The sequence below is a fragment of the Nanorana parkeri genome, unplaced genomic scaffold, assembly GCF_000935625.1.
Source record: "Nanorana parkeri isolate BGI_ZX_2015 unplaced genomic scaffold, ASM93562v1 scaffold1085, whole genome shotgun sequence".
In the NCBI taxonomy this organism is placed as follows: Eukaryota; Metazoa; Chordata; class Amphibia; order Anura; family Dicroglossidae; genus Nanorana; species Nanorana parkeri.
The window spans coordinates 64,605-78,963 of record NW_017307353.1 but is presented as its reverse complement, the minus strand read 5'-3'; the positions used below and the strand labels follow the sequence as shown (position 1 = coordinate 78,963).

General features: G+C 41.9%; 1 protein-coding gene across 1 annotated transcript in view; it reads right to left on the bottom strand.

Annotated features, from left to right (window-relative positions):
* NT5C1A (5'-nucleotidase, cytosolic IA) overlaps positions 1-14,359 on the bottom strand; it is a 34,895-nt gene that overhangs the window by 9,026 nt on the left and 11,510 nt on the right. Inside the window, exons 2-4 of the mRNA XM_018567712.1 lie at positions 10,183-10,350; positions 8,235-8,364; positions 5,572-5,694 (exon numbers count right to left, since the gene is read on the bottom strand). Coding sequence (XP_018423214.1) covers positions 5,572-5,694; positions 8,235-8,364; positions 10,183-10,350 — 421 coding nt within the window. The remainder of the gene's footprint in view (positions 1-5,571; positions 5,695-8,234; positions 8,365-10,182; positions 10,351-14,359) is intronic.

Here is a 14,359-nt window from a genome sequence, read left to right as displayed (position 1 = left end):
TCCTCACCATCATCTCCATCCTGACTATCCTGACCATCCTCGGCTTCCTGACCATTCTCACCATCCTAAAACAAAAACACAGCGCTCCCCAACATGTGCAGGATCATTTTTTATTTTAAAGGATAATGGATAAAAACATCCTCACAAAGATTGCTGTACAATCCTAACCCTCATGTCCATCCTGACCCTCATCTCCAACTGTAGCAGGCAGGGCGGAGAGGGGAACAGCTGGGAATGGCAATGAGGGGTGCATGTTTTCTGCCAGATGCAGCCCTCCTGGTTGACTCAAACACAGGGAACATTTAGGGGAAAGACGGAGCCTTTTAGATCCTAACACTGCATATTATTAAATAAAAAAGCGACAATCCCCGGCCTCCACTTCCACCAATGCCGCCGATCTCCGGCCTTCTCGCCGCCGATCCCCAGCATCCTCCACCTCACTGCTGATCCCCGGTATCCTCTTCCGGGCCCCGGCCTCCTCCTCCGGGCCCCGGCTTCCTCCTCCACGGCCGAGGGCGCCAGTCTCCTCCGCAGCATCCGGGTCTCGTCCTCCACGTATACTGCTGAGCCCCTCGCCCCCATGGCCGGGCCCCCCTCTGCCCCGGGCCCCATAGTGACCACGTGGGTTGCTATGGTGGTAGTTACGCCACTGGGTTATTCACAAAAGGGTGAAGAGTTTGGAGGAGGCAGGGGAAGTGAACAATCTAGGCCAAAATAGCTGATTTGGAAAAATTCTCAAATTCAGCTCACTTTCCAGTTCAGCTATGTTGGCCTAGATTGTTCACTTCTCCGGCCTTTTCCAAACTCTTCACCCTTTTGTGAATAACCCTGTTAATTGTTTTTTTTCGGAGTGTGGCTAGTTCATGGTGCCACCGGTAGCTGACTCGGGCAGGATTATATACTTGTTTTATATTAGTGATATAAAGAGAGGTGTTTACAGTCCTTAGGAAGATGAGCGGGGACACGGCTTTGAAGACTGTGAGCACACAGATCTTTCAAGGGTGTTTGACAGCAGATCTGTCGCCTGGGATTTGTCAGTGGTGTCACTTGGGTACTCACTCATGTTAAGCTGGAGCTGCAGTTTTTAGAGACAAGGTTTTCTTCAGTTTGTTTTCATGAAGATAATTGGGAGGGAGCACTGAAGATAAGAAACACTTTGTAACTGTTTTGGCACAGATCGTATTATCAATAATATCGTGGACACTTATACTTTGTATTTGTTTTATCATAAGTGTTATATGGTGTTGAGATACTTATAACACATCACTGTATGTTTCACTATATACAGTATATACTGTACACTCAGTATGCTAAGTCTGGATTTTTGACACTGAAATTATTACGTGGTTTGTAAGCGTTACACTGGTATATGTTTTATAAAACCTGTAAGTGTCATGAGAAACAGTACAAGATAAAGCTCTAGGTTAGATTGTTCATTAAAAATATGTAGCTTTTGCTTTTAACTTGCACAGTTGAGCAGTCTCCTCTCCTATACTGAAATTGCCTACTTTGATTTCACCACAAGTCAGATGGAGCCCACCCCTGGTAAAGGACATCCTGCATTATCCTAGAGGTATTTCCTCCCTGGCCTGCCCCTCTCATTCACTGGATTTCAGTTATTTCAATCATGCAAATCCACCAGTCAAGGCATTTTTATATGTGCATAACTCCGCTCAAAAGCAGTGGGCTGTCTCTTTGGAGGAGTACTGAGGCAGGAAGCTGTAATATTTCAGGAAGCTATTTAGGCCTCATTTACACGGGTGTGAACGTTGTAAGGATGTGCAAAAACCTGCTCCCAGGAGTGAAAGGTGCAGCCTGTAATTGTGTTTGCGTGCACAGCAAACAGGACGCAGTTGTCCATGTAGGTAAAGGTGCACACACTTGGACGTAGACGTGGGATGTTGAGGTCCAGCCTGAGCCCATTCTCCTTGTTCATCATCAGAGAAGTATGGTAATTATTGATGGTACACAGAACCCTCGGCAACAGTAAGTTCTTTCTCTCTTTCCGGAGTCCGGTGGCTGCATGGTGTGGGGCAGATGGGTCTCAAAGAGGCAGTAGTCCCTGTCACAGCACCATCCTGCCGTTTCTCAAAGATATCTGGATATCTGGAGATATCTGGATCAATACGTGTTTAACAAACAGACAAATTATATCAATTTAAACACCTTGCTTTTTACATAATTATATTTGCTTTACAGGCATGTAGCCCTGGATTTCACAACCTTTACTTCTATTGAGGACAACTACCTACCTTCTTCTATAGCCTCCTGTACCTTCTGAGCATCTGTAGTCCTGTATTTCAGCGAGTGAGTTCCATGTCTCACGCCTCTAACTATCTTCATTGGCAGCTGCTTTTTCCTGCAGCCAGTCTACCACAATATAGCTGAAAAAATGGTGCTCTGTGCCACAAGCGCTAGAGTAGAAAATGTGGGTACAAATCAGGCCGGCTAGCAGCCAGGATGAAGCAGAATAGTGTCGGGCCTGGTGGAACTAAGGAAGAGTGCGACCGCTCACATTGCCAGTCAGGTCACGCCCTCTCACATAAGATGAATTTAGCACAGACCCTCCTGCAGATCTCTGAGGGACCTTTCTAAAGCAGACCAACCAAAGGTAAGATAAGTACAAAAAATGAGTGTGATGTGATGAAAACCTCAATCCTGTAGAATCCAGCAAAAAGTCAAATAAGGCAATTTCATAAACGTATGAGTAGAAAGGGATACTGCATTAAACTTATTTCTTTAAATTTATCATATTAAAAATGAACTAGTGATTTTATATTATATAAGCAGGTTACTAAAGTAAATAAAATAAGTAAAATAACAGAAAATAAAATAAACTGAGCAGTAGGACTCTACATAGGACTAGTTTCTGTTTTCATGAACGGCATGACTCATGACGGCATTTTAGAAAAATAAGTAACTGTGGCTATACCATTACAAAACTAATTAATTCTGTATGTACCTTGCATATCCCTGAATAACAATTTAACAGGTGCTGTATTCCCCCACACCATCTTACTGTTGCCTTGTGACTTCATCTTGGGCAAGCTTTCAAGTGCGGTCACAAGATGACATATCAAAATGCTACCAGATTTAAATAACCTATGCCCTGCCAGTATGTTTTGTAACCTGACCTAATGTTGGACTGAAAGATTTGTTTGCATCTTTAAAAAGTATAGTGTATAAGATTAACAAGCACAATCAGACACCCCTGTCTAGATAGGCTAAGAGCAGGATTTCCGCAGACTTCCTCAGATACCCCATGAAGCTCCCTTCTGCTGGCAACTTTCTTCATGTTTTATTAATATAACTGGCACAGGGCCCCTGCCAGTTACCAGTTTGTTTACCCACTGTCTGAATTAATTTAATCAGTAAATATGCTGGGAAAAAACTTCAGACAAACCAAAATGGATCCTGGTATATCAGCAGGAAGCAGACAGACTAAAAGCAGGTTGCAGCGGTGTCACACTTGTATATGGGAAAGCAGGCAACCTTTGTTGTTTGTGTCCCATAAGCGTGGGTCACTGGACATTTTTGCTCAGGCCAATCATTTTTGTAAATGTGATAATTATTGGAGACCAATTTAAAAAAAAACATTTTCAAATCCTGTCCTCCAGTTTACTGCACTGATTTGGCCTGAGCAACAAACTCCAGTGACCCATGCCTATATAACAGTGAAAAGTTGCCAATTCTGCAACCTGTCTTTTCTCTGGTGGTGGGAATTCCACTCGCTTCTTGCCAAGGGTGTCCCTATGGGGAGGGGTTGGCGGCAGAGGGTTTCAGTTGTTTGTGCTGCTTCTGAAAACATTCAGAATTCAGTGACCGATGCGTTTTCACCTGCAGATGGCTTCTGATGTGAGCTGCTTCAAGTGGATTTTGCATTCCAATAGACTTGTATAGGAATATGAAATGCATTTGAAGAGAACAAAAAGCCTGTAGACACAAGAACTAAGTTTCCCCCAACGGGACACATACAGCAAACAACAAACCTACTCTACAAAATTACACTATACATAACTTTAAAAAAAAGTTTAGTTAGATTTACACTTTAACCTTAACACTCAAATTTAACCTAACTCTTAAGCACCTGCATGCTAATGTTAACTTTAACCCCAAAACTTTAGTGTTTAACATATTTGCTGACCTATGTACTTTAACTCTTTACAATCAGTACTTCCCTAGTCTGCACTGAAAGCTCCCTGCACCCAAACATACTGATTTGGGATAATAAATCAATACGTGTTTAACAAACAGACAAATTATATAAGTTTAAACACCTTGCTTTTTACATAATTATATTTGCTTTACAGGCATGTAGCCCTGGATTTCACAACCTTTACTTCTATTGAGGACAACTACCTACCTTCTTCTATAGCCTCCTGTACCTTCTGAGCATCAGATGAGAGGTATAGATTGGTATGGTAAGCTTTTAGGTAGTCAATAGGGCTCTTGCCTCCAGTCATGCAGAAACGTTCAATAAAAAGATCTGAAAAGAACAATATAATTGCAATGACAAACATTTAAACCTGCACCAATCAGATACTGTATAACACTTATGTTCAATCAGATGACAAGTAATTCAGCACTGGTCAATTTATGCTGAAGTTGAACTTGTAGTTTCATGCAGTTAATACATAGTCTACTGTTTACCATACAGTATTAAATATTGATGACATTTAACAAACATTGATAACACTGTATCTAAGTAGTCACAGAAACAAGTAGCAGTAGACTAGGTAAGCTCTGCATAAGGCCCCTTTCACACTATCGCATCAGGAAGGGATCAGTGCACAGATCTCCTACTGAGTGCAGACATCCCAACTCTCCCGGACACTCCGGGAGTCTCCCGGAAAGGTTTATCTGCTTGATCGAGCAGATAAACCTTTCCCTGCGATCGTTTTTTTCTTTTCTGACACCGGGAGCCGCGGTCAGACAGTCAGTCAGAAAAGAAAAAAAAAGGCATACGAATGCACAGCTAGATTCCTATTGGCTATTGCACTTTGCAATAGCCAATAGCAAACTAGCTAATGCACCCGCCCACTGCTGCTGTCAATCAGCAGAGGGGGACCTGAATTTTTCTATCAGGTCCTCTTCTGGTGATTGAAAGCAGCAGAGGGCGGTATTTGAAGAGAACAAAAAGCCTGTAGACACAAGAACTAAGTTTCCCCCAACGGGACACATACAGCAAACAACAAACCTACTCTACAAAATTACACTATACATAACTTTAAAAAAAAGTTTAGTTAGATTTACACTTTAACCTTAACACTCAAATTTAACCTAACTCTTAAGCACCTGCATGCTAATGTTAACTTTAACCCCAAAACTTTAGTGTTTAACATATTTGCTGACCTATGTACTTTAACTCTTTACAATCAGTACTTCCCTAGTCTGCACTGAAAGCTCCCTGCACCCAAACATACTGATTTGGGATAATAAATCAATACGTGTTTAACAAACAGACAAATTATATAAGTTTAAACACCTTGCTTTTTACATAATTATATTTGCTTTACAGGCATGTAGCCCTGGATTTCACAACCTTTACTTCTATTGAGGACAACTACCTACCTTCTTCTATAGCCTCCTGTACCTTCTGAGCATCAGATGAGAGGTATAGATTGGTATGGTAAGCTTTTAGGTAGTCAATAGGGCTCTTGCCTCCAGTCATGCAGAAACGTTCAATAAAAAGATCTGAAAAGAACAATATAATTGCAATGACAAACATTTAAACCTGCACCAATCAGATACTGTATAACACTTATGTTCAATCAGATGACAAGTAATTCAGCACTGGTCAATTTATGCTGAAGTTGAACTTGTAGTTTCATGCAGTTAATACATAGTCTACTGTTTACCATACAGTATTAAATATTGATGACATTTAACAAACATTGATAACACTGTATCTAAGTAGTCACAGAAACAAGTAGCAGTAGACTAGGTAAGCTCTGCATAAGGCCCCTTTCACACTATCGCATCAGGAAGGGATCAGTGCACAGATCTCCTACTGAGTGCAGACATCCCAACTCTCCCGGACACTCCGGGAGTCTCCCGGAAAGGTTTATCTGCTTGATCGAGCAGATAAACCTTTCCCTGCGATCGTTTTTTTCTTTTCTGACACCGGGAGCCGCGGTCAGACAGTCAGTCAGAAAAGAAAAAAAAAGGCATACGAATGCACAGCTAGATTCCTATTGGCTATTGCACTTTGCAATAGCCAATAGCAAACTAGCTAATGCACCCGCCCACTGCTGCTGTCAATCAGCAGAGGGGGACCTGAATTTTTCTATCAGGTCCTCTTCTGGTGATTGAAAGCAGCAGAGGGCGGGTGCAATAGCTAGTTTGCTATTGGCTATTGCAAGGTGCAATAGCCAATAGGAATCTAGCTGTGCATTCTTATGCCTTTTTTTTTAAATTATTCTGACGACTGCAACTATCAGAATACTAAAATAAAATAAAAAAAAAAGCCTGCAGATAGCAAAGAAGCTATTGCTTCCTGTGCTATCTGCCATCATTTCAGGGGGGTGCTCTCTCCCAACCCCCCCTCCGTGGGGGGGGGGGGGGGAAGAGGGCACCTCCCTGAAATGAGAGGGACACCTCACTGAAATTGCTTCTTTCAGGTTGGGAACCCTGTGAGTGGTATGGATCGGATATCACCACTGTAACATCCATGTCTGTCCATTTTTTTCCTTTATTGCAGATGGATGAAAAAATGAAATTACTGGACCCCACGTCGGTCTATGAGGTATCGTATGTAAATGGATTAGTGTCAGTTTAAATCAGATTACCCCTGATCTGGCACAATCAGGTCTGGTGGAATGGAACAGTAATCTCTTTGTTTTTCCGGACATGGCCTGAGCTCGGGGCAACCGAATGTAAACAGACACCCGTCTAATTAGGCCTGGTGCCCATAGACTTACATTGGGCATCCGATTGGATCCACCTGAAATACTGACGGGCCTCATCCACCCATCCACCTGAAAGGGGCCTAAGAGCCTCAGGAGAGGAAGACAGATATTTGTTTTTTATTGTGGGCTACTTAAATGTTTTAAATGTTTTCCACATCATCTATCTCAGGAGCCCATAGGTGGCTAGGTATCCTTCCACAAAGTTGAGAAGGAAGACACCTGGACCAGTGTACTTATGGTACTTTTTATTCTTCTATTTTCTCCATAGGAGAGGGGAGCACAGGGTGTGCTCACAACAAAAAGTTACAAGTACTTATTGTATTTGAATGACAAGCATGTGTCATTAAATTGATTTGCTTCACTTTTGAATGGTGTGCTGGTGACATTTCTGGACTTCACAACAAAAAGTTATTCTCCAAATGATCTGCTAGGTATTACAGATTTGGCATTCTATAACTAATTTATTGATTATCAATATGAAGTGAACACAATGAGGTGAATTTTTATAGGGCTGATTCACACTATATGAGCTCGGGCTGCGCTGGCTGTTTTTTCCAGCGCAGCCCCAAGACAAGGCAATTTGCCCTGTCACAGATGGGCACCGTGCACACCACAGTGTCGCAGGGGTGTGCGCCGACAAAAAAGGACTGCATTAAAGTTCTAACCAAAAAAAGGTAAACCGAGCGATGCACTGGGATTGGCGCATCGGCACTGTGATAGCTAACATACACAAGCGACTGAGCATTGTAGCTGAGCTGCTGGTGTGCATACAGCCTTAAACTAGAGCAGACAAAATTCGGAGCAGCTGTGCACAGTAACCAGTCAGCGTCTATCCTGTTAATTTTTCGAGTAGTTATAGTGATCATTGTGGCTTTAGTGTTAAGTGAAGTGTCCATATATTTAGATTTGGCCATTAGGATCTTTAGTTCTGGTCTATCTGAAATGTGCCAAGCACGGATCAAGTACTGCTAACTAGTAAGCTAAGAAAAAAAGTATCATAAATATGTGCACAGTGTAGTCACAAATGCAACTAACCGATTTTTATTTTTTTATTTTTGTATGTTATACGTGAGCAAACTTACATCCAGTAACATGAGTATTGATTGATACATGACAGCACTTTGAATGTAGTGTACTTTGCACTTTCTTAAATAGCCTTGTTAAATATTAAAGCCTGCCCACAAGTACTAACCTGCTGTGTAATTTCAAAGAGTTCTAAGTACCTAGATGGTTATTTTTAACATAGCTGTGCATGTAGTAAAATAAAGCAGAAAGTATAAGAGACTATGAATTATTGTGCATATAAAATAGAGGCTGCAAACTTACTATAATGGTTTATTGTATTGATAAGTCTCACTCCGACTTGTGCGTGGTTATTAGTCATAAGGACTACGTCAAATAGATCTTCACTATCTGGGTAAAACTGACGCAGCTGAGTGTTGACTGCTTCCAGAGCCTGAGAGAGAATCAAGACAGGGAAAACATACACGTCAGAGAATTTATACTTGCACATACACATTTTTCCCTTCCAGAAATGTTTAACATCATCTTCTTGTACCATTCTGTTTAAAGTGACACTAAACTCAGGAGTTAAATCTTAAAAATGCATTCAAGAACCCTAACTATTAACAAAAATGCATCTTATTTGTGCATCACTTGGCTGTATTGTAGTCGGAAGCAGGCTATTCAAGTAAAACATGTATTATTTATGATTAGACATACATATAATCTGGGCTAGACTACCCTTTTAAAGAGACCACATTCCCATGGCTCAAAAGCTCATTTTTCTCCCAGATATTTTAGGACTTTTTAGGAGTCACATAAAAAAATGGTATTGTAAAATCTTTAAAACCTTTGCTGTAATAAAAACATGTACATTATTCCCTCTACTTGTTCTAACCACATGTATACATTTCCTCCTATCCTCCCATCTGTCAGCAGTTTCTTAGTTTACTGCTGAAGTCTGAACACTTTTCAACACATTTCGCAGTGTTGAGCACGGCTTCCTCTGGAAATGTGGCAGAGCATTCTAAAATCATGCAATACAAAAATAGAAATAATTATTTTACAATTCTTTACATCTATCTACATTCTACAATAATTAAAATCTCAAGAAGCAGTCTAGAAACATGAATTAACTTGCATATGTATGTGGCTCAGTGAAACATTCCTTAAACTGTATTTAAGATAAGGATAATTTACTTTATACAAAGACTAGTGTGTACAGCACATTTCACATTTTACTCACCAGGGAGACATCCAATGTTAAACTGTCACTTAGGAAACCTTCATCTTACAATATTGAAATGTTTTTAAAGGGTATGTGACCAGACCCCAAGAATCCCACTGCTGTGTTTAGATTTTAATTTCAGCCTCAAAATTAACTTGCACTTTCAAAGAATGTTCATCTTATATGATTTAAAGGCACATGAGTACAATCCATTGTCCCAACAACTCTAGAGAATCAAATTAAACTTCAATATCATTCAACTTTTATCAGAGTTAGGAAGCTCAATGTATTTGCTGCTGAAAAATTGTCGCAGCAGCTTGGTCAGGGTATAACTTACAGATGTCTGTAACATCCTACAGGCCAGTGCACACATTTTTTTTCCGATGATCCGTTTGCTAATAAAAAAACTGCAAACATGTTTGTAATTCCAGGAACTGCATGGGTTCATTTGAGTTCCAGGTGGCAGTAGTGCAGCTCCGTATCCTAAACACAAAAAATGTCCCAGTCAGAAAGGTCATCCACACTGGGATGCTCCTGAAAGATTTATGAGGTGCCTTCATTTAGGTATGTCATCTGAGATAAGTGAACTGCTGCTTTCACCTACTACAGCCTGGTGAAAAGTACAGTCCTAATTTACTGTTTAAAGCACATGTGTCAAACGAATCTGGCCCACCAGGCCATCTCCTAGACTTCTACTTTCAGATCTAGCTACTAGGATATTACTAAAACCAGTGATAGCTCTGACTGCTGCTGCCCACGGGATGCTGCATGAGGCAACAGCCTCAGACTGCCTCATTATAGAGATGGCCACGACTATACAAGCCTATTTTCACAGGATAAGATGCTGGGAAATCAAGGTCCTGGAAATAGCGGCTGTACTCAACATAAAAGCAAATCTCTGCTACAGTAAGACATCAACAGGTACAATTTGTAGATTGAATTAACTTTTTCATTAACATATGTCATGAATATTTAGTTTCTGTGTATCAGTTAAAAGATCAAAATAATGATGACGATATACTTATCTCAGAGACATGCGCTCACCTTTACAAAGGGGAATGCAGCTCCTGGTTTGAATGGCTCATTTTCATGCTCCAGCTGGTATCGAACATATTCTTCTAGACCCTTTTCACTATAGATTCGCTGTTCTTCCTCCATAAGAAATAGCGCCCGTGAAGACACTGCAATGGTGATTGCATTGTGAGGCTTTGGCTGTAGATAGGAAAGAGGAATAAGGAACTATAAAATGTATATTTATGAATTCGCAAAATGTTATCTAAATCCAACCAACAATGATACATTGAAGTAGACTGAAGTCCATTTTTAGTTACTGTGACACATTTTTGGCCTACACATATCCCATTGTGCTATTATATTGTAACTAAGGGCTGTGCGTTGTGCACCTTAGGTGTGATGCATTTTGCATGCATTTTAAATGAACTGCCTTTCATTCCTGTGGAAAGTGTGCTTTGCTGGAATCTAAACCACAAATGCAACAAGCAGGATTTTCTTAACACACAGCATCAAAACACGTGAAATGTCTCTCTCTCTCTCTTAGCCAATACCAGGCTGGCTATTGCTCCCAGCCGCTGGAGAGTGAGGTTTGGAGCTGGACACTGGCTGCAGGGGTCTGTGTCCCCTCCCATCCCCGCTGGGAGAAGCAGGGATCGGAATGAAAACAGAGCCCATGCAACAAAGAGTCGATGAATCAACTAATCAATAATGAGAATAATTGATATAATTTAAATCGATTAGTTGTTGGAGCCATGGTTTAAAGTGTATCTAAACCCAAAGAAGGAATTTGTAATATTTTGCAGCTTACCATTCCTTAGTTGTGGAGGCTTTTTTTTCCCTTTTTGTTCACCTGGTGATCCTGCATTTAACACACTTACTGTCTCTGTATGGCTACAGTTAGTCATCCTCTGTATCTGTGGGTGCAGTAATAGTTGTCGCCAAGGCTGGACTACTAATAGGTCTGCCTTTGTTCATTTACCTTGGGCCGATGGGATAAGTAATTTACAAAATAAAGATATATTATTTTTGTCTCTTCATTGCATCTCAGAGGAAGTGATAAGCACACTGTATTTCTGACAAGATCAACTGGTATTTTATATACTTTCTGAAAATGTTCTTAGCCTGAAAAAATGAAAACTAATGCATAGTACACAGGTGGTAACTTGCTGGAAATGACCCGGCAATACTGGAATTTTGCTCCAGTTGCTAGGTCATTACTGGAATTGTTACAGCTCTGGAATTTCTACTCCAGAGATTTAAACAAAGCACAGCTTGCGTGACATCATTTCTCCAAGTCATGCACAGTGTGCACTACATTCATCGGATGAGGAAGTAGAAAGACTGGGCGGGAGATAAGTGGACATAAAAGTAAGGCACCCTCAACATAGCCTGGCACTGATGGTGCCACCAGGATTACCCACTGGCAGAAGGAATCGGCGAACTTAAGAAGTCACTATGCCAATAGAGGGGTAAGTGTTTGTGTCAGAAAGCCAGAGCCAGAGTTCGAGTGTCGCCGTCTGCGCAGGCGCCTGTTGTGGACCATAGAGCCATAATAGGAGCAGCGTCTTTGCATGGACGTGCGCACGTAAGTGCGCATCATGCTCACGTACGTGTGCGTCATGCGCGTGTTTGTGCGCACGGGCACGCGCCGACGTGTCATTTGAACAATTTGCGCCAACTGGGCTATAAAGGCTGTGTTCAGCTATGCTCCTATGCTGTCAGATCAGCTGCTCTGGTGGGCGGCGCTCCAGATAGGGTCCTAATTTAGGTGGCCGGCGACTGCCCAGAGGACCCCACTTGGAGCGCCGCCCACCGGAGCAGCGTGAGCAACAAGAATCTATTGCTGCAGTGTATTGGGAATGTGTACTGTATATGTACTACATATAGAATACACTGCAGCAATAAATTTACAATTATCCCCTGCTAATATGAATAGGTTAAATGATCCATAGTACATAATATGTACATAATATGTAGTTGTACTATGGATCATTTAACCTATTCATATTAGCAGCGCAGAATTGTAAATCTATTGCTGCAGTGTATTCTATATGTAGTACATATACAGTACATATTCCCAATACACTGCAGCAATAGATTTACAATTCTGACCTGCTAATTTGAATGGGTTAAATGATCCGTAGTACAACTACATGTTATGTACATATTATGTACTATGGATCATTTAACCTATTCATATTAGCAGGGGATAATTGTAAATCTATTGTTGCAGTGTATTCTATATGTAGTACATGTACAGCACATATAGATTTACAATGATCCCCTGCTAACACGAATAGCTTAAATGATCCATAGTACAACTACATGTTATGTACATATTCTGTACATATTATGTACTATGGATCATGATTTAACCTAATTGCAAAACAATACCAGCGCCTTCAAATCCAAAAAGAGCCCAGCAGTAAAAATACAGCAAACACGATGGAGGCAGCTCCCACAGATTAGATGGACCACCAGTCTATGAGAAAAGGAACAAAAGAGAGCGCCTCCATATTGTAAAAATGTTATTTGATAGTAAAAACACGCAGCTCTATGTAACGCTTCCTGCGAGCACGATGGCGAGTGTTGGATCTCAGCTGCGGAGGTAAGTGGAAATGGTTCAGTAGGGAGGTTCGCGGTAACACTTTAAGTCAGTGAGTGCAGTCGGAACCCCTTACACATCATACACCATTTATCCTGGGAGCATTGAGTTGTAATCTTGTTGTATAATCACGCTCCCAATTATATAGCATTGGGGCCGTGTTGTGAATTGTAGTTCGATTCCTTAGTTGCTTCACTAAGGATCGAACTAATCCATCTCATATGGTTTGAGGAATTACCGTCCAGGGTATATGGTGCAACAGTGTTTGAAGAGAGAGCCAGTTAACGTCACTAAGCCCACTATGAGTACATGCAGGTGACAACAACTATGGATAAGCAGCAATAATGGAGTAGATAGCAGAAGAGCAGAGAGGATGTAATATGAGACTTCCCCACAAGGTGGCAGTACCAACACTTCCCCTGTATATAGAATGGCAGTGATATACTTGCTGTTTGGTGAGAGTCCAGTCAGGGGAAGTGTATGTTCCTTGGTGCTGGGGGTATCTGCAGGCGGGATCGATGAACTGTAGCTCCAGAGGCTGGTCACAGGGTCTCTGCTCACGATGGGGTTCCTAATAGCTTGCTCGACGTACTATTTTGCTAGAACGTCGAGCAAGTGTTCAGCCTCAGTTTAAGTAGGCAGAGGCAATTGTTGGGGGCGGAGCCGGAGACGAGACCCGACCCGAGCGTCTCCTAGCAACGGGACGCCGCCGGGCCTCGTCCGTCGCGTCACACTGCCTGTGAGAAGGAGAGGAGGAGTGCTGCGGAACGGCCGCCCGTCGCCTAGCAACTGGACGCCGATGACGGGGCCGTCCCCGCGCTGGCCTCAGAGTCCGGCACAGCCTGCGTTCCTGACACTCTAACAACAGTTCTTACAACAGTTCGGTAGAATAAAAACCAGTAGAATAAGGTGAGAGGACGGAACCCCTGGCAGGGAGAATCTGGAGCGATGTAAAACACCAGTAATCTCTATCCCTGTATTGATAAATGGTTGCACGCCCCCTTCATCAGAACCAATCCATCTGTATTGATAAATGGTTGCACGCCCCCTTCATCAGAACCAATCCATCTGTATTGATAAATGGTTGCACGCCCCCTTCATCAGAACCAATCCATCTGTATTGATAAATGGTTGCACGCCCCCTTCATCAGAACCAATGGATTGGTTCTGATGAGGGGTACGTGCAACCATTTTATCAATACAGGGATCGAGGTTACTGGTGTTTTACATCGCTCCAGATTCTCCCTTCCAGGGGTTCCGTCCTCTCACCTTATTCTACTGGTTTTTATTCTACCGAACTGTTGTAAGTACAGCCATTAGAGCTGCGTGTTTTTACTATTAAATACAATTTTTAAACTCTCTTTTGTTCCTTTTCTCATGATTTAACCTATTCATGTTATCAGGGGAGAATTGCAATTCTATTACTGCAGACTGCAGTGTACTGGACGTGTGTACTGTATATGTACTATGGATCATGATTTAGCCTATTCAGGTTAGCAGGGCAGAATTGTGAGTGCCTCCCACAAGCTGAGCACCGAGATGTGATGCAGCGATCCTGCCCAGCACCGACTACGAGAGGCACCACATGAGGCAACAGGGATC